Source organism: Cervus elaphus, chromosome 3 (assembly GCF_910594005.1).
Source record: "Cervus elaphus chromosome 3, mCerEla1.1, whole genome shotgun sequence".
Taxonomy (NCBI): Eukaryota; Metazoa; Chordata; class Mammalia; order Artiodactyla; family Cervidae; genus Cervus; species Cervus elaphus.
In genome coordinates this window covers 35,859,404-35,881,047 of record NC_057817.1, presented here as the reverse complement: position 1 = coordinate 35,881,047, position 21,644 = coordinate 35,859,404, and the positions used below count along the sequence as shown (strand labels likewise).

Sequence of the window (21,644 nt, the reverse complement as noted above, 5' to 3'; positions counted from 1 at the left end):
GGAAGTGTCTGAAAGTGACCAGGCACTTACAAATGAAATCCCCTTTAGTCTCCACTGCCAACCTGTGAGGAAAGTATTTTCGTTAGGATTCTGCTGGTGAAGAAGTGGAATCTCAGAGTGGTTAGGGATTTGCTCAAGGTCACTGAGCTAGTGAGTAGCAGGTAGAAATTTCAGGTAGAAATTTCAGGTAGAAATGGACCATATTTCCCCCATCACCATTTGTTTTGCCTTTCTGATGCTTTTGATCATTTGGGTAAAGTCATTCTAATGATGTGATTTCACCCAATAAAAACACTAAGAGGTAAAATGTGATATAAACATAGGCTATTGTTATTTATCTTTTAAGGAAATAGTATTAAATGATTTAAAGCTCTGTCTGCCCTTTTGATAGACAATTTTTGAAGTGATTATTTCCCAGGGAGTAAATGAAATGATTGTATCAATAAATAGTGTTCTGTCAACTGCAAAGAGCTTTACATACATTAATATAATACTATATAGCTAGATAACTGAAGAAAGTAACCTTTAACTTTGTCTTATACTAAAACAGCCAAGAAGTATCCCAAACACAGCTGTCTGGAGCACAAAGTGCATACCACAAAAAACAAAGTACAAGGAGTCTTTTTAACAATTATTTTTCAAGAAATTAGATTTAAGGTGCTGAAATAAAGTTCACACTTTTGGCAGGGTACAGACATGGTTATCTTTAATAAGCCCTTTGACAAGAGCTAAGAAGGATTTCAGGTGAATTTTCAGACAGAAATACCAAGGAGCTTCAAAACATTTGGAGAAATTCTTTTTTTTTATCCTAGCACAGTGCTGCACAGTGCAAATGATGTTCATTTTACCTGGTTAGGTATCACTAGATGCTAAGACCTGCATTAGCAGAGCTGGACTTTGGGGGCACTTGGCTAGTAATGATGTCTTTTGTATAGCATAATTTTTTTAGTTCATCAAGGACTTTGCCACATGAACTCATACTTTTTTTTTTTTTTAAATGGATGTGATACACTCCATCTTGCTCATACTTGTCATTATGCATAAAGCATCACCCGAGCCAGGGTTCCTGCTGAGGGAAACATGAAATTTGTACTCTTGAAGTCCTTGAGAGTTTCACTTATTTGGAAAAACCCCAGTAAGTCAAGAAGGCAGGGTGCTTTGGTCCAATCAGGTAAATGATTAAAACAATTATCAGGGCTTTGATGTTCTCCTGGTCCAGTACTTGATTATCTTTAATGTAAACTGTTGGAGCTGCCTCCCAGCGAGTGTTGCCGTTTTCATCATGCCTCTTAACCAGTTTGTCATTTTCCAAGTAGGCGGAGAAATCTTTCAAAATCCTGCTGCAAGCAATTGTACTGCTCTTCTGCTTTGAAGACTTTGATTCTGTAGTCTCTAATCAGTAAAATAAAGAACACTACTTTTGTGTAATCTTCCTTAAAATAGCCCCAGATTATCCTTAACTATCTGAGGGTGCCCCCGAGTGCTGTGTGTGTTCCAGCCACACAGAACTACTGATAGATCTCTCTGTCCCAGACGTCCTTTCCTGTGCCTTTGCTGAGCTCCTCCTCCCAACTTGCATGTAATTACCTACTTTCCACTTTTCCATTCTTAGCTGTTAGTACCAGGTGAAATGGGGCTTCCCTGGTGGCTCAGCTGGTAAAGAATCTGCCTGCAATGCAGGTGACCCAGGTTCAATCCCTGGATTGAGAAGGAAATGACTACCTACTTCAGGATTCTTGCCTGGAGAATTCCAGAGACAGAGGAGCCTAGTGGGTTACAGTTCATGGGATCCAGAGTCGTACACAGCTGAGCAACTGACACTTGCACTTTACTTCACCAGGTAAAATACTGGCTTGTAGTAAAATGCATGACATTTCTGATACCTACACTAAATACCAGTCCCTCTAGAGTGTAAACCATGACTGAAGGCCTATGGATTATCAGGCAGGGTAGAAAGTTTCAGCCTGTCACTGCTGTTAGGTGAAAGCAGCGGCTTCCAAGATTCTGATGGTGGCATCTATCTCATGATTTTATTATTATGAGAGAAAATTGAATAGTGTGAATTAGTCTAGTTCTCAGAGGTGCAGTGTTCTGTATAAGTAGAGTTGGAAAATCCGAATAAATGTCAGTGATGCATTGCAAAAGGACAGTCAGATCAACTCAACTACTTATACTGTTGCTCAAAGGAGAAGGGAAAAAATTAGGGCAATCCTGGTCAGTCACATGATCCCAGTGCTTTCCAATCATGGTATCAAGTCAGTTTGAATAGTAATAGTAGATTCATTTATCTTAGAAGTACTATGAATCTTTAATATCAATTGGCCTTATTATTAGGAACTTTCTAAACAACATGAAAAAGGCAAGATTTTGGAATCTATGTCTTTGTGTGGGGAAGATGTAGTATAGAATGTTGAAGGCATGTGGCTTGAATTTGAATCCTGGCTCTGGCGTAGGTTTGTTCTGTTCTTTGATGCAAGCTACTAAACTCAGTTTAAACATTGCTTCCAATAGAGTATCTCTTCATTAGGTTGCTATGAAATTTGAATGAGATGTTTGTAAAGCCCTTCAGCATGGTGTCTGCGAAATGGTAAGTCTTTAGTAAGTGTTAACCTTGGTAATAATGAGAACAGTGCAGAAACTGGTGCTGAAATGGGATGGTAGCTGTAGGGATGGGGTTGAGGGTGTATCAGTGCTTGTTACTGGCCCATCATTCTTGCAGTCTTTGGATTCAGCTGCTCTTCTCTTTCCTTAGTGGAAGGAATGGCAGGTTGCTCTGCCTTCCTCTCATCTCATTTATACAAGGGGGCTTCTCTTTTGTAGTTCCACTCAGTTTATCCAGTTTATTAATTGCCCACTATGAAGCCAGCACTGTGCTATGCCCTGAAAGTAAACAGCCCTTTCCCTGGGGACTTTGTGATCTAGGGAGGAAGACAAAAACATATAATTTCACTATGATCTGCTAAGAGCTAAAAGCACATTTACTTAAGATAAAAGCTCAATATGGAAGCAGAATTGAATTTTAAAAAATTTAAAAAATGTTTTTAGACTGTGTATACCATGTAGCATAGTCAGTTTGAACAGCCTCAATCCTGGATTAACAGTACAGTCACTGAACGTTTGTACTGATTATCAGAATGCTTTATGGGAAGTACAGAGGGGAAAGCAGTTTTGGTGGTCTGGACAACAGGCTGATATCACTAGGCAAACTTCTGTCAACCTCCTCATGTAGGGAGTCAGGAAGCGGAGATGAGCGCTGTTGTTCAGGTTATGTAAGTTTTGAAATTTGGGGCCCACTAAGATGCATTGATTCCACTGTGGAGTATGAGGCAAGGATATATAAACATGTTTACCATAAAAGAAAAAGACCAGATGATCCCATTCACTCGGCTAGTGTCTAAGTCACTGAGTCTGTTAGGGGAGATGAAGCTGTAAACGTGATTGGAGATATTTTTGGAAACACTTCCAGATTTGTTGGGGTGTGTTAGAGAGCTCAAGGGCCAGGGATGGCTTTTGATTCAAGTTCTGGCTCTTCTGCTCATGGATCTGTTAATTAAATAGGCAGCACCTGCTCTGCTCCTGTGTTTTCTTTTATCAGTGTTATTATATGAGTTTATTCGTGGCGGCCCTGGATCTTGGTTGCTGGGCACAGCCTCTCTCTAGTTAAGAGAGAGGTAAGGCGGGCTGCTCTTCATTGCAATGAGCAGGCTTCTAGTTGTGGTGGCTTCTCTTCTTGCAGAGCACAGGTTCTAGGCACACAGGCCTAGTAGTTGTGGCTCCTGGGCTTAGTTGTGCGATCTTCCCAGACCGGGGATGTAAGCCATGTCCCCTGCATTGGCTGGTGGACTCCCAGCCACTGGAGCACCAGGGAAGTCCCTGCTTTGTTTTCTTACCATTCATAAGGGCGTGGTAGTAGCATGCATAGCTTGGCTGCGGGAGTTAGGACCTGTACTAAGGCGGGATTGTTGCTCAGTAGTACAGCTCTCTCTTGAAAGAATATAAATATTGGAGAGGAAGAGCTACCTCCAAATTTTTTTGAATGTTGTAACTCAGTTTGGACATGTGGAAATTACAGAGCCCACAAAGCAAGATTCTGAAGTTAAAAACAACAACAATAAAATAAATATATGTCTGCTTTCCACAAAACACTTATTTAAAAGTGAATCAGAGTTATATGTATTTAGTCGTCTACATCCAGCTGCCTTGCTTGTATGTGGGTGGCGAAGGAAGTTGATGGGGGAACCACACCAGAATTCCTCACTGGTAGGAGAAGTTTCAGAGAAACTAACTTCTTAACTGACGGCCCTGTCCAGTTCTGATGGGCATGTAGCAACTATTTCTGCTTCAGGACTCATTGGCCTTGAGGTGTTTCTGTGTATTCTCTTCTAAAAGTGGTCTTTGGACACTTCCAAAGATTTTGCATGAAATCGAGTTGACAGCTGGCCCCTTCTGGCATTCTTGCGTATTGAATACTGTGAAAATGCATGATGTTTGTCTTTGTTCTTAACCACTTTTATCTGCTTTCTTTGGTGTAAGAACAATGTAGGTCTGTAACTGGGTGATGAACCTCACATTAAAAAAAAAAAAAAAATTGCCATCCGTTAGTGATTTGAGCTCCAGCCCTTAAGAACAGATATTTCAGAGTATTTATGAAGAAGGAAATTGCTTAAAAAGTTTTATGAATACAAGGCACAATGACTGTTTGTGTTGTTAAATTTTCCTGCCAGTCTTTTTGTGTGTTTCCATAACTTTTCTAAATAATTAAGCCAAGTCTTCATTAGCTTTGATTGTGGTCTTAATTGATATTCATCAGCCCAGAATGTTGGACTGGAACTTGGGAGGCAGCCTTGGAGCCTATTCTCAGATCTTCTGTTGACTTCAAGTTAATTCAGGCTTGTGACTTGATCTTTGTATCTTTAGCTACATGTAAAATGAGAATTTTATTATTATAAATTTAATCGGCTTTATTGCTGGATAAGAAAAGAGTTACAACTTAGTCTGAGCACCAAATGGGCTCACCAAGACTGAACCCCAGAATTAGATAAATTAGTCATCCAGTTCCAGCCCTGGAGGACCCAGAAAGGTTTTTGTTCTTATGGGCAGACTGGCCCCCAAAGAGGAAAGAGAGAGGAGCTGAGCAAGACTTAGGGGTGGGGCCCGGGTATCAGCATTTTAAGAAAGCTTCTGTACTTGAAGTGCACATCTGTGTTAGGGCCTAGCTCTTTAGGCATGTTACATATTTTGCAATGCCTCTGGACCCTTGCATAAACCTAGGTTAAGCATCTGTGCATTCTTCACTGGGAAAAAAATTCTATCGATCCTCCAAACTCCAATTTGAATATGTCCTCCTCTGTGAAATCTTTGCCTGCCTTCTCAGTTCACACAGACAGAGTTGCCCAAGTTCTCCTGCGTGCAACTATTCTGCCAAAGACTTAGCTATTTCATGAAACTTATTCCATGCTGAAATTATTTGACAAATAAGACTGAACATTTTTACAAAAGTCTGTACATGTGCACACATTTTTCAATGTAAAAAAAAAGATCTGAAAGTATATGGCACAAAATCATTAAGGGATCTTAACTCCATGGAGAAGGATTTGAGCAGAAGAGGATGTTTATTTTGTGATAGTTTGTGATCAGTTTACCTCTGTTTCTTTAATTTTTAAATGATCAGTTTTATGATTAAACCATAAAAATGATAATCTAAAATAGGAAGAGTCATCATCCCAATGTCAGACCACATTCTGCCCTCTCATATCCGTTTCTGTCTCCCTACTCTTTTACTTCGCTCATATGATCAGAAGTATGATGAGATAACAGGGAAGGGACAGTATTTTCTATTCAGCCTCAGACTTGTCTTGGTACCATAACCAGGAATTGGTCTTTTCCAAAGCCCTCTTTATTGAGTTGTTGTAAATCTGAACAGATAACAGAAAGAGAGGGACTACTTGTTTTTTCGCTCTAACCCTGTGTATCTTTTCTCATGCAGGTAACCTGTGGAAGTGAAGTTGTGAAGGATGGGTAAAGACTTTCGTTATTATTTCCAGCACCCCTGGTCTCGCATGATCGTGGCTTACTTGGTCATCTTCTTTAACTTCTTGATATTTGCGGAGGACCCAGTTTCTCATAGCCAAACAGAAGCCAATGTTATTGTTGTTGGAAACTGTTTTTCATTTGTAACAAATAAATATCCTCGAGGAGTTGGCTGGAGGCTTCTGAAGGTGCTTCTATGGCTACTTGCCATTCTCATAGGACTAATAGCTGGCAAATTTCTATTCCATCAGCGTTTGTTTGGTAAGTACCCATGAAATGTAATGTAGGTAATTATTAAATTCTATTCTCCAAGATAGAGCTTTGTTATTTCCAAATGCCAGTTTAGAATGCATTTCATTTGCCTTCCAGCGTTAATTTGCTATGTGCTGTGGTAGCTCTGGCTCTTCAGGTATTCTCTGTTGAATGGTATACTTGTCTATGGCCTGAGGAATATTAGCATGCAGTAAAATTAGTTCTAAACTTAATTAAAAAAAAAAAAAAAGGTGTTACATCTAAAATGAATGTGTGTGAAATCTTACTTAAGATGTGTAAATAGCTCTTTTCCCAGAAGTAGTACCTAAGTGTGATGTCATAAAGGGTTTGTAAATCATAAACAGAATGATTCCATATCATTAAAGTAGGCTAACCATTGCCCATATATTTACACCTATTGTTCATTCAGGGAATTAGAATGGGAACTCTAACTTGTTACTTCCATTTCTTTCCTTTTTGTTTTTATAATTTTGAATATTGGTTCTAGATGTTTATTTTGAGCCTTCTGGTCAACCAGAGACCAGTACCATAGTAAGGAATCTCTTGGTAGTAAGCAACAGAATAAGAGACTAAATTAGTTTATGTTTAAAAATAACTTACTATTTGGATTTTGGGATATTTCACAGAGACCAGGGATAGAATTTGTTTTGATAATTGCGATAAATGGAAACAGGGGCTTGAATTCTATCTGGATGATGAGACAAAGGATGTTCTTTGTCTCAACTTCTCTATCATATTTGATTTATTCTCCTTTCACCCTGAAATTTATTCACCTTTCATCCACTTAGAGTGTCTTGACTCTTGTTCCTGAGTTTAAACTCTTAGGTTTAAACAAAGTTGACTCAGTTTGGGTGTGGTTCCTACCTCTGGCCCAAACTATTTTGGCCAGGAGGTGGGTACTATTTATTCAACAAATTCATCGGTTACTTATTATGCCAGGCACTATTCTAGACTCTGAATCAAAAACGCAGGGTATCTACTCTCATAAACACATCCTACAGGAGGGAGAAAGGTTCTTATCAACTAAATGTATAAAATGCGAAGAGGTGGTAAGTGCTATGGGGGAAAAGAAAGTTTTAAATGCTCCTGGGTCAGTTAGGAATAGAATTTAGCAATGAAACTTTGAACTTAGCAATTATAAGATCATGGGTAACTTAGTGTGGGTATTTTTAGTCTGGAGGTTTGGTTAGAAACAGATGGCAGTGGTTTAGGAAATAAACAAAAATATATGTACCCACATACACATAATGTTACATATTATATTCTTCTCAATCTCTGCTCCTCAAACTGTAGCCATCTGTCTCTATTACATAAACACAGAAAACGTACATCTTTTATATTTATTATAAAATATGTGGTTTCAAGAAATTTGATGAGGAAATGGGAAGTAGCTAAAACTGGAAAAGGGGCCAAGGGGAGATTTTGTTGTTATTTCAGGTGATGGTGGTTTTATTTGAGAGGTGAGATTAATTGATCTGCATGTCATTGTGGGGGAAGAAGTTAGACTGAAGCACAGGTAAAGATATAGAAGGAAGACAGTATCTCTGAAGGTTTCTTTGGTTTGTGACTTAGGACCCAGGCACAAATAGTGGTCTTAGGACAGTAAGAGAGACTTGGTTCCTCAGAGAGAGTCATGAGTGAGATCAAGGTTGGTACTCTAGTAGGTACATTTGAGGCAGAGGAGTGGAGAGGTGACTGTCCTCCCACCTGGAGATTTCTGTTTCACTGTGAGGAAGGAAGAGCTTAAGATAAAGATGGAGGGATTGATGAACAAGGGGCTTAAGAAAGTGTTTTGTTTTTGTTTTTTTTTTAAGAAATCTTATTTATTTATTTGGCTGCATCAGGTCTTAGTGCATGGGCTTCTCTCTAGTTGTTGCTCATGAGCTTAGTTACCCTGAGGCATGTAGGATTTTGGTTGCCTGACCAGGGATCAAACCCATGTCCCATGCATTGGAAGGTGGATTCTTATCCCTGAAAGTAGTCAACGTTTGAAGGAGTTTCAGTAGGGAATGTGGATGTGAGCTGACTAGGACAAGGGTTACTGATGATTGCCGAGGGCTGTGGTGATTAGTCACTATACATCTGAATGACAGCAGTCTGAATAGTGGAGCAACTTTCTCTGTGAGAGCTCTGTCACCTGGAACAGAATTTGAGTGATTCATCTGTTTGGGGAATGCTCAGGCTTGCTGTATTAGAAACAAACGATGGAAAACAAATGGAGAATTCTAGGGAAAGAGTTATTGATATGATTGGCAGAGGGTTCTGGGTGGACGTGGAAAGGAGGTGGGGAAGACAATGGTTTGGGAGGAGTGGACAGGGGCCTGAAGATGTGGATGAAACCTAACTGATGAACAGGTACTCCTGTTCAGAGAAGGGGAAGGACTGATGGGTGTGGTAAGATGGCATGTTGTAACAGAAGTAGAGCTGTGCTTTAGTGGTGGTTCCCAACTAGGGTGTGTTCTGAAGATAGTGGGTGCTAAAGTTAAATGGAGAGATGGGTCATTGACACGAAGGATAACTAGGAATTGGATATGCGCTGGGCCATCCACTGAACATTGAGCAGGTGTGGTGTTATGATACTAATCACATGGATATAAGAGGTCAAGAGGAAGGGTAAGCAGGAGATGATCAGTTTTCAAAGATGGATGAAAGGTGCTGGACAGACAGAACAATAGATGTCAGTTATAAGCAATGGCTGCATGTATCTGTAACCCATTCCATAAATTTGCTCAATATGGAAAACTAATGCAAATTCAGACCAGAATATCCAGTTTTGTCTGGATTATCTGCCTATATTATAAAAGATTGAATGAAAATCATAAGGTGAAAAAAAAATTATAGGTGAAGGTAATGGTTTTAATAATACAGGCAGATAATTTGGCTTTGTAATTATTACATTTTGTTAAGTTACTCTATTGCAGTCTTATCTCTTATACTAAAATTACATTTAATTATGGCTTTTTAATTCTCTTACTGATATAATTCACCCCTGAAAAAAAAATCACTCTAGATTTCATGTAGTTTATTGACTACAAATTATTTTAAAATAATGCAAAAGTGTGTCCTTGGTTTTTTTTTTTTTTGCTTACAGTAGATAAGATTTTATAGAATAGTCAGCTTTCTCACTTCTATTTGGTAAGTTACTTTGTTCTTTTCTCCCCTTATTAAAAGTCTATGAAATTATGTGCGGTATTAGAAAAGGGATAATAATCTTCAGCAACTCTTGGTGATTACTGGATAAGATAACTGGGCTCCTGATTTAATTTTTTAATGAACTCCAGTCTCCTCCTCTCTTTCTCCATGGCAGTTGTTTCTTCCTTCACTCACAAACTCTTATTGGTCATTTGCTCCTGATAGTTCTCTCCTCCTTCAACTCATTCTGGATTTTGCTACTAGAATGAATATATATATGTACATACATATATATTTATTTTACGTGGGTAGATGGCTCCTATCAGCTACAGAAAAAAATCGGAACTTCAAAGCACATCATTGTCTGCTCTTGCCTGACTTGTAACTGGTCTCTTTCCACGTGCCCTGGGTCGGTTTGCTAGTTCTCAGACCTGCTGTCTGCTCTCAGCTCTCTGTCCCTTTGCATGCGTGCTCTCCTCTGCTCATCATGCTTGTCCCCTTCTTGTTAATTTGGCCAATTTCTCTTTTTCCTTCATATCCAAGTTCAAGTATTGTGTTCTCTGTGACACTCTCTCTGACTCCCTCCTATGAGATGAAGCTGTTTTCGCTCCAGCTCCCACCGTGTCCACGGGCACCAAAGCACGTTCAGGAGGGTACGCTGGAACCGAAAGCCAGGTGGCCCTGTGGGAAGAGCCCACATTTTAATGCAGCACACTTGTTGTCCTCAGGGATTTGGAATGTGATGAATGTTTTCATCTTTGTTCCCCTTTGTACATAATTCATTTTTTAAAAGGGCCATATTTAAACCTTTAACAATTTGTAGATGCAAGCTTGTGGTAGGTGGTGGTAATGGTGATGATGGTTGATGTATCTTAAGAGGTATGGGATTATTCAGTATAAGCACAGACACTTTTGTGGGAATGCTTTACAAAATAATCAAAATTATTGTTGACCAAGTAAACAGTTTCTTTTTTTGTAATTCTCTAATGAAATAAAAATAATAAATAGAACGTCTCTACCCCTTTCATTTCACTCATTTGTTGAATTTCCCCTCATTTATTTTATTATGAAAAGTCTCCTCTTAGTATATTTCAGAAGGCCAACACAATATTGCCATTTTAAAGTGTGTGTGAGGAAGAGTGAATGATGGTATGAGCACACAATTTAATCCAGTTCATTGGTTATAAATCTTATTTTTATGAGACATGAAAATTATAAGCAATTTAGTTCATAACATGAAACCCTGTCATGATTTATAGTTTGTAGTGGGATTTGTCCTAAATAAAAATACCGACCCTTGCAAATTGGAAACTGCTTTTTATCAGAGACAGAGATGATTACATGCATTGAAAACTGTCCCCTCTCACCTGTGCTGTATGACTGGAATAAAGTGAGAGAGTTGGTTTTCCTCCTTATTAGCACTAAACTTGTAAGATTTCAGACTGGTCACAAATCCCAAATTTCCCAAACGTAGAACATAATTTAAGAGCACATGTGAAATCAGAATTAATACATTTCAATTAAATTTCTTTAGGTTTAACACAATCTTGTTGAGGTATTATATTAGGATTTACAAAAATTGGATTTCATTGGACTATCAGTTTGTGCTTTTCCAGTGCCTCTGTTTTCCATTTTTCTGGATGATGCCATTGTTTAAAAAACTAAGCATGAATTTAAATAATGCCTTTTATAGGATTGTACATTTGAGATATCCATGAATAAAGAAACCTTAAATTATTATGCCTGTAAGACTTATTATGCCCCAAACTCGGGGAGATGTGAAGGACAGGGAAGTCTGGTGTGCTGCAGTCCATGGAGTTGCAAAGAGTTGGACATGACTGAGCAACTGAATAAGAACAAGAAGACGTATAAAAAGGGGAACTTGATTTTTTAAACTTATCCAAGAAAGTTTTTTATTCCAAAAAAAGGCACTGAAATGATTTACAAAGCATTTATGTTTAGCACATATGTTTTTAGAATAGAAAATCATTCCATAGAATCAAATATGTTTTGATTTCATGAGTTTTGCTACCTTGTAGGTTTTGCGCTTTCTTAGAGGCTGGACATGACTGGAGCGACTTAGCAGCAGCAGCAGAGGCTGGGCAAAAGGGAGTGTGTGACACATTATGTAGCTTTGGATATCAGAAATGATGCAAATTGCATTTCATAGGGGAAGTTTTCTGTGCAGTAAATTCTGGAATTTCTTGCCCTAAATTCTAGCAAGGAGTTTTTTGGTTTTTTTTTTGGTTTTTGTTTTTTGTTAGTTTGTTTTTATAGAAAACACTGGATGATGAGGTGGCAAGTGCAGAAATAGATTTCTTATTGTGTTTTAAAACGAACTTTCTTAAAAGTTTAGAGTATAACTTTTAAGCCTAAAAGCAGTTCTATGATATTGTATTCCCTGAAAGGAATTCTATGAAAGGCAAAAGTGATCAGTCTAAGTAATGCCTTCTGGTTGAATAGCTTTATCTAGGGATGGATATTAAAACATCAAGATTGTGACAGACTTATGCCTCAAACAAACCACTCCTACTATTTGTATTCCTTTGTTTCTTTTTGTTTTCTAACATCTGCAGAGAGCCTCTCTATTAGTTGCAGTTTTCTTTTTAATTTGGATGAAGGGCAGGCAAAGTGGATGAAGTGAAGGTCCACTAAGAATGAACTGATGGGATAGTGTATAAAAATGACTCTGGGCCTGTTAATATTGTGTAGTTCCTTTTTTTCAAACATACATATACATAATTATTTGTATAAATTATTTATTAATTTTTTATTTCCTAGCCATACCATAAGCCTCACAAGGTCAAGACTTATACTTTGTTGCTTATTATTTAATCCTCAGTGCCTAAAACAATGCCTGGAACATAGTATTATTTGATACATTTGAATGAATATATACATTAATTTTTTTGTCTTTTACATGTTATCTTTGCCAGTGTTGCCTTTTTATTGTAAGCTATAGAAGAGTATTCATTTATTATAAGATATCAGACATGGTCCCTGCTCTCAGGGAATTTAAAATCTGGTTAAAGATAAGATGCATATGCATGAAAAATTAATTACTCTGATAATACAGGAAATGCATATCAAGTATTAAATGAATAGAACAGATAGTGAGAGCTGTGGGAATTCAAAAAGGGAGGTCATAATGGACCAACAAGGGGAAAGAAAACTGCTGCCAATGTGAGATTTAAGGGAGTCTGAAACATGAGTGAGTTTAAAATGATCAAATATGAAGCCAAGGATTCATTACAGATTTCAGGTCATGAAGTAGATGGTGTAGGCAGAAGAGATGAGAACTTTTTTTTAGAGTGGAGGAAAACTGAGGAGGTCATACTCATTTTGACTGGAGTGAACGGTTTGTGTTAGGAAAGAACAGGAGATGCAGTGGAAAGGTAGGCTGAGTCTAAATTCTTTGTCTTATACAATGGTCTCAGACTTTATCACTGCAATATTTGAATCAAGGAAAGTATCCGAACAAGATGGGAGATGATGACAGGATTAATCTTGAAACAGAATCTACTGGAAATTGGAGAGGCAGAGATTAGGGGAGTAGAAAGAAGTAGGAGAAGAATTGATGCTTTTGAACTGTGGTGTTGGAGAAGACTCTTGAAAGTCCCTTGGACTGCAAGGACATCCAACCAGTCCATCCTAAAGGAGATCAGTCCTGAATATTCATTGGAAGGACTGATGCTGAAGCTGAAACTCCAATACTTTGGCCACCTGATGCGAAGAACTGACTCATTGGAAAAGACCCTGATGTTGGGAAAGATGGAAGGCGAGAGAAGGGGACGACAGAGGATGAGATGGTTGGATGGCATCACCGACTCAATGGACATGAATTTGAGTAAACTCTGGGAATTGGTGATGGACAGGGAGGCCTGGCATGCTGCAGTCCGTGGGGTCGCAAAGAGTCGGACACAACTGAGTGACTGAACTGAACTGAAAGGAGTAAGAAAGTATTTTGGGAGCCTCGTGTTTGGGACTTCTCACTCAGGCCAGTTTGGCATAGGGGTGAGATGGTGGGCAACAGAGTGGGAGGTACTGGAACCTTTTGCAGCTTCCATAGCTAATGAGATGTGAGGAGGTGAGAGTAAGGGTGAGGTAATGGGGATCTAGGAAAGTTGGGATGGTTGACTAAGGGAATGATAATCTTATTAGAAAAAGAAAGTCATTAGGAGAATCCAGTTAGAGTTCAGTAAATGATAGGTTCAGGTAATGAGAACAAAGGTGAAAGCTGACTTACCTTGACCCATACTCAGTAAGCACAGATTGGATTCACTTATCTTAATGCAGGCCCACCACTGCTTACCCAAACCTGGAGACCAGATGTGTTTAAGATTTCAGTGTTTGTACTTATGTTAATATTTAGTAGGTTCCCCTACGGGACTGAAGAAATACTCCATCATCAAATACATCAATATATCTGTAGTGAATGTATATGTAGTCACATGAAGTGGTATAAAGGCTATAAACACCCTCAGATCAGCTCAGGTTAGGTTTTGCTGCTAAGTTTGCTACGAAGTGAATTCAATCAAAAGGTTGAAGGCAAAAGGAAAAGGGGGCAGCAGAGGATGAGGTGGTTAATTAGCATCACCAACTCAATGGACATGAATTTGAGCAAACTCTGGGAGATAGTAGAGGACAGAGGAGCCTGGAGTGCTACAGTCTATGAGGTGGCTGAGAGTCGGATGCAACTTAGCAACTGAACAGCAACAAGAATTCAGATTTGGTCAGGTCTTGCCAGTAAATCAGTTGCAAAGATGGAGACTTTTGGTTTTAAGAATTACAAAAATTGGATAATGGATCTGTACTTGACTATAAGCAAAGTTTCATATAAATCTTTGTTTTTCCTCAAGATATCTATCTGCATAGAAATCACAATTCTTTTTTCAAAGGTTGTAATGAAAAAAGTAATGATTTGACTGATAAGAAACAAAAGAAAAATACATGTTGAAGGTTTCTTTTTCTTGTGTTTATATTATGCAAAATATTAAGAGTTTGCTGTCTTCTGTGTACCTAGGTCTGTTTTAGTTTTAAACAGGAAGTTCTAAATAAAGCATTCTCAAAACATCTAGAAATTTGAGGAGACAAATTCTAGGAATTTTTTTCCTTTCATTTTATTTAAACAAAAGTCTGTCATCTATAAAATATCAAGTAACTCAACAATGTTTTGTCACTTAATGGATTTAATAAAGGTAAAAGCTTGTTTATTTTCTGTTGTCTTGGCTTTAAGTCTAATTTGAAATTTTTTTCTTTGTATTTGAGTTATACATATGTTTTTATCATTTCAAAATAGAAAATATTCAGACGTTTCAGAAAGTGTGGATAAGATAGTCCTCAGGATACAGGAATGTCAATAAATGAAGGAACAGATTTAATCAGATATCTCATAAGGAAAAATTATTAATTTAATGCAATGATGTGAATATGATCCAGTCTCTTTTGTGCTAATTTGAGATCTCAATAGCTGAATGGTATAAATGACCCTGAAAGTTGATAGTAACTATCCTGATAGTTTATAGGACATTAAAAATATGTGTATTTATTATTACCCAAAGTGATTGTCTGATTGACTTGTTTTTAGTATTGCATTCTCAGATGCTAGGTCCTTCATTTTGGAGGAGAACAAATGCCATACATGTAGCCAAATGCTATTTACATAGAATATCTAAAGTTTTCAACTTTGTCTTCTCAAGATACAAGATCATGTTTGATACTCATGATAGATACTGTTTAAATGTTTATCACCATCTTTGTTCTCAACCAGTGTATACACAATGCCAGAGTCTTCATTTTTCTAGACACTTGAATTGTCAGCACACAATTTCCTTTTGCAGAGTAAAATAATTTTAGAGTCAGAGTGACCACAGAGTTCATATTGAAGAAAATGTTACACCATTGTGTGGAGTGGCATTTAATATGGGAGGAAAGAAGCAAGGTTTTTGATATGTGAAGTTAGGAAATGTAAGCTGGGAAAATGAGATTGACATTTAGCATTAAAATAACCCCCAAGAAACACCCCTCTTCATAGGGGAATTTGATGTTTGAGAGTTATTAAACTTGGCAGCCCTTTCCAAGAAACTTCTATTACTTTAACGTTCTTCTCTGTCTTTGAGCAGGAAAGGAAGGTGAGGCTGGAGACTGCAAGTCTGTGGCCATTTCTTCCCACACCTGCCTCTTAGGTGCCTTCCCGTAGTTTGCAGTTTAGCCAGCTGTGCTTCCATTAGCACCAAAGGGCCATCAGCCGCAGCTTCCAGTGTGTTAGGATCCTCTGGCTGCTCTGCTTCCCATAGGACAGAGGATACAAACACTATAAAAGATACCTCAAGGACTTAACTAAAACCAATTCAGTTTAGGACATGGTAATTAAGCAATTATTAACCAAGTACCTTTCTAGGTACATTTTTACTGTACTTAGTAGAGATGAGTCATTCAGGGGCCAAGGCACTCTTTCCTTTCCAGAGTCAATAGTGGCCTCCACTTTCTCTTCTCATTTCCTACTTATGGGAGGTAATGGTAGAAATTTCTTATGAAAGCAACTATCAAATGGAATTGATTGCAGCAGAGAGACGCCCCCCACCCCACACACACACATGGTGTTAAGAGAAACTGCTTCCACTGATGAGCGAAATATAACTAGCCAGTTAAACAATACTTAGTAAAATTTGAAGTGAAGAGTGCTTGATCACTTTTCATTTAGAATCACATTGCTGAGGTTTTGTTTTTCAAATAGTAAAATAGCCCTGGGTGGGAGAGGAATGTGATTTGAAAGAGTACTGACAAATAAAAGTTTTCCCTGATTTGTTTCTTTTCTCTTTTATTAATACCTGTACCTTAGAATCATTTCTTGAATGTTTTTATTTTTTTACTGGGTCGAAGTGTTATGCTACTTGGGAGGGTGATGAACTAACAGAGATGTTAACAGTTGACATCCTTGGGAGATCTAGGTTCCAAGGATAGGTGCTGGTGGATGGGAGAATGCTGGAGAGTGTTCTGATGTGGTAGGTGGGTTGCTGTGCAGAATTCTAGGTAGAAGAGGAGAAGAAAACCCATGAGAAAAACTGGAGGAACACAGGGAATCAGGCTGGAACATGAGGTGCACAGCCTTGCCAAAGACAAAGTGTAGTAGCTCTCAGTGGTAGACCTGAAACTGCACGTTTGATTTTGAATATCAGTGGTGGTTGAAGTAGTCCTCTTGTTCTCGGTATTTTTTCTCATGGCTGAGACCCAGACTTATTGCTGATGGATAAACAGAAATGTTCAGGGTTGATTAGCTTGGCTCCAAGGTCACAACAATAGCCAGCTGTAAAATTGGAACACAAACTGAAGTCTTCTGGTGCCTGGACAGGCGCCTATTCAGGTTCTCAGATGGTGAACTGACAGCCTCACCTGCCTCAGGACTGGTTTTTGCAGGGCCACTCCCAGATGGTGAACTGACAGCCTCGCCTGCCTCAGGACTGGTTTTTGCAGGGCCACTCCCCATGGCTTCGTTCCAGTTTGCCCGTGTGCAGGGATCTTTCCTGGCACCTCCTTCTGCCTGACCAGCCCTCTCTTTTGGACAAAAAATGTCATTTAGCTGATCCCGCAGAATGTCATGCAGTTTCCAGGGAAGAGCCTGTGGTTGGTGCTGACCTGGAAGATCTGAGCATGATGCTGTCTGCTTATGCAGCCATCAGTAATCTCACAGCTTTGTTGGACTTCACTTCTTCCCCAGATTCCAGAGGAATGTGATCACATGTCAGGATTTCCCTAAGCTTGTCTGTGCTTGTGTGATTATTTGTGTGTTCTTCAGAACATGCCCATTGAAATGGAGAGACTCGCTAAGAGTAAGTGTGTGAGCAGACATGTAAACTTGGGAAAGTGAGTCAGAACTTCCCTTCCACCAGCCCCGGAGTGTTTGCATTGTAAGTTGAATATTTGTTTGTAAATTTTAAACTTCACATTCTCCTGCTGCTGCCACATTCCTGCAGACACTTGACCCAGGTGACCAGGGGCACCAGGGTGAGGAGGCTGGCCTCTGCCACAAGCCCCTCTTCTTGAACTCCCTGGACTGTGACCTGGTGACATTCAGTGAATGCATGCTCAGTTGCTAAATCATGTCTGACTCTTTGCGACCCTGGGACTGTAGCCCACCAGGCTCCTCTGTCCATGAGATTCTCCAGGCAAGAATACTAGAGTGGGGTGCCATTTCCTCCTCTAGGGGATCTTCCTGACCCAGGGATCTAATCTGTATCTCCCTTATTGGCAGGCGGATTCTTTATCACTGAGCCACCTGGGAAGCCCTACTGGCATTCAAACACACCAGTAAAATCCATCACGCGTTTTGTGTACCTGACCCTGCCCCCCTGTAAAGGTACTTGCCCATGGGTCCTTACTCTCCGCTCCCTGCCTGGCTGATTGAGCCTGGTCCCTTGGCCTCCCATGCCCCTGTCCCTGTGTGGCCCCCTTGTGGCATGCAGTGACTGTCCCTCTAGAACATGTGAGTATAATGTTTTCCTGTGTCTCTCCTTGTGTTTCCTCTTGTGACTGCACCTGGCTGACCATCTCATGGGAGAATATAAAATGGTGTTTCTTGCAGCTTCTTGACCTATCCACTCTTTCTTCCTGTGTGAACTGTACCATTTTCAGCATCATCAGTAATAAACATCATTTGCAAAGGACACTGCTAGATGCCACGAGACATTGTCTTTTAGGAGGTTGCAATGAGCTAAGAGATTAGACACATATATGAAAAGATAGCTGTACTATAATGGCAGTCCCAGCATGTGAAAATTGCCATGTAAGCAAGATGGGCAGTCTATTTTGAGGGGTCTATTCTAAACAGAACAGTCTATTCTAAACAGAAATGGTTAAAAAAGTCTCTGTAATAGAATTCGAAATTCACAGGAACCATAGAATCTTCGTGTGAATGGACTTAGTGAGAGCATCCTTTTTATATTTTCAGCCAGCATTTGAGCATCTCTAATAGTGGCAAACTCACCATCTCTCAGGAAGTGTGTTATCTGACCACATTTGTACAACAGTTCTTGATTCTGAATCTGAGTTTTCCCTTGCACTTCTGGTAGAATTCTGCTGGATGGAGGAGGGCATTCCAAGCTGGAGCAAGCACTACTGGATAGAGGAGGGCATTCCAAGTTGGGAATGGTTTTGATAGAGTGAGAATCTGTAGCAGCAGATGTGAGTTGACTGGAGGCAGGAAAGGGAAGGTGCAAGGCCAGTTGTGGAGAGTATTGAATTTAAAGTTCAGGAACTTAAAATTTACTTTGGAAACATAGCAAGTCATGGAGCATGTCCAGCCCATTTTAATTTTAAATTACACAAGTAGTATAATATTGTAGTGAGGAAAAACCCCAACCCCCAAAATATGTGAAATCAAAGAAGAAAATCAAACATTTTGACGACAAGATGACAAGATCAAGATACTGTTGTAGGAAGATGAAGACAGGATCAGTTGGCCCTGGGGCAGGAGGTATGCTGCAAGGGCTCGGGTACACCTGACCTCAGATAAGCAAGGCTTGATTTAGAAGCGGCAATGAAGATGGAGTATCAGGGAAGGACGGGGGAGAGGGTGTGAGGGAAGTCCTAGCCCGCTCACTCTTCTTTTCCTTTTAAAATAAAATCTTCATTTTAAGTACTTCTGTTTCCTGAGTCCATGCCCTGTCATTTATTGGACATAAAACATATTGATCTATTTCTAAGATTGAAACTTAAATTATCATTAGATCACCCTACCTTCTTTGCTCAGTTTGCTGAAAGAAATGAATGTATTTTTCTGGTTATTTGTAACATTAGAAGACCTTTAGGAAAAAGTAGATTTATGCTTTTATATATATATGTGTGTGTGTGTGTGTGTGTGTGTATAAAGCTGTGAAGACACTTACAGCGTTGAATTTCTGTTTTGAAGCTTAGTGTTTGCCTGCTCTTGTCTTATCTTTTGAATCATGCTCTTTGATTTGTCTCAATTCACTTGAAAAGTATAGCAGCCTTAATTATTTAGGGCTTGATTTTGTTTGTTCAGTAAATGCTTACCGAGCATTGTCTTGGCTCTGGGAATCCAGTATTGAGCAATACAAAGTCCTTGCCCTGGTTGAGTTTACATTCTAGGGGGAAAAATGTACAATAAGCAAGTTATTACATATTGTGTCAGAGGGCAGTAAATTCTGTGGCAACAAATAAAGCAGGAGATCTTTAGGGAGGGGCCTGGGAAGTTGCTGAAATTCCCTCTCTGTAAAGGTGGCATTTGGGCAAAGGCCTGAAACAGATGAATGAGAAACCCAAGAAGCTTTCTGGGGAGGAAACTAAAAAAGAAGAGAGCAGAGCAAGCCCCAAGGCAGTAGGTTATTTTGAGTGTTTGATGAACAGCAAAGAGGCTGAGCATTGTGAGCAGAAAATAGGAGTGGGGTTGACATGTGCTGACAAGATTACAGTCATTTCATTGTAAACAGTCCTTCTCCCTTAAGTAAAAGGGAAATGCTAATAAGCAGATACATCAGTGTAGCTTTAAGAATTTAGTTCCTAATATAGTTATACTGTATTTAAAATTGGTATTTCAATGAAACTCTTGAGCCCTGCTGCTTGTTTACTCTGAAATACTGCACAATCAATGACTTTTATTCTGTCAATTTCTTTACTCTTCTGAACTCCCCATTTTGCTCCTTTATGGGGGTACCCACCCCCCTCCAGTGGGATATAGAAAAGAAGAAAGCTGCTTTTTTAAAAGGATGGGTGAGTTTTTAAGTAATTTTAAAGGCACTCTCCTCTGCCTGGCGTGCTGCAGTCCGTAGGGTTGCAGAGTCGGACGTGTCTTAGCCGCTCAACACCAGCTCTGTGCCTGTTCGTATGCCTCTGCCGGCAGTGTTAACTCTGTGGTAGTGTTTTTAGCAGTACAGGGGGAAAGACATTACTGAAGGCATCAGTTGTGGGGCAGTCCCAGCTGTCTGTCCTAACTCTCATATTTCCCCCATAGAGTAAGAAAAAGCATCTTTTTTTTCTCTTGGGATGAATAGATGTTCAGTCCATATTAGGGGGTGGGGTGTTATCGAGCTGGAGGTTCACAGCCCTTCCCAGGTTTTTTCTGCTTTATAACCCCAGCCATAAGTCTGTTGGTTTAGTCACATGAAAAATGACCCTACTCATTTATTCCTAGGTTGTTTTCCTGCTTCTATTGAGAGCCTAAACAGATCACTGAATTTTGTAAACATAAGCGTTTGTTTAAACCAAGACAGAGAATTTAATGGTAGATTAAATTGGAAAATGAAAGAAGACTATTTTTACTCTTTCTCAGAAAACTACCAGCAGTGGGTGGAGGAAGATTTTCAGACAGAATACTTTGAGCAAATCTAGATTTTCTAGTCTTAGATAACCAAGAAAGATTAATAAAAGAGATGTTACATGTTCCTTCAAAAGATATTCCTAGTGTGCCTGTTATATGGGAGACCCAAATCTAGGCACTGGGGAGACAATGGTAAGTAATAATAGAAACAAGAAATCAAGATTATTATTCTCATATGTCACATACTCTGGTGGGGTATAAACAGTTGTGGTCATTCATGCAGTTGATCAGATGTTTCTGTCTCACCCTTCTCCACTGGGATTGTACTTTGTGGTCTTGTGATTAACTCTGTGATCACGCTTGTTACTAACACTGACTAGTTAGTTGTAAGCAGGCATGGTGTGTAGCACTTCTGATCTAGAGCATTTGATTCACGTGCAAGACCCTCCAGCTTTGGTTCCTCATTTCTTGAGCAAGCAGCAGTCTTCCAGGTAGCTGCTGCTCAGAGTCCCAGAGTGAAGGCAGTGTGGAATAGAGCTCTTAGCTTTCCCATAGTGGACATGTAGTTTGGGAAAGGAATAAACCTTTGTTGTTTAAAGCCATTGAAATTTTGAAGTTGTTTGTTGTCATTGCATAACCTGACTGATATAGTAATTTAAAAATAAACCCAATTTTACAAAGAGATAATTTCAAATAATGCTAATTATATAAAGAAAACAAGGCAGAGAGCTGATGGAGAATGCTTGGGGTGTGTGTGGGGCCTGCTTTAAATACAGTGGTCAAATTAGCTCCCTTTCACTAGGGTAGATTGGAACTAAGACCTGAATGGTGAGAGGGAGCTAGCCAAGGGAAATCTTGAAGCAGTGCACTTCAAATGAAAGGAACAGCAAATAAAAAATCAAAAACTGAAAAAAATCTCTTTTGGTATGCTTGA

General features: G+C 39.3%; 1 protein-coding gene across 2 annotated transcripts in view; it reads left to right on the top strand.

Annotated features, from left to right (window-relative positions):
• TMEM117 (transmembrane protein 117) overlaps positions 1-21,644 on the top strand; it is a 569,518-nt gene that overhangs the window by 17,321 nt on the left and 530,553 nt on the right. For both annotated transcript variants that reach the window (XM_043886463.1, XM_043886454.1), the window contains one exon: positions 5,987-6,291. In XM_043886463.1, the coding sequence (XP_043742398.1) occupies positions 6,015-6,291 (277 nt within the window). In that variant the 5' untranslated portion in view covers positions 5,987-6,014. The remainder of the gene's footprint in view (positions 1-5,986; positions 6,292-21,644) is intronic.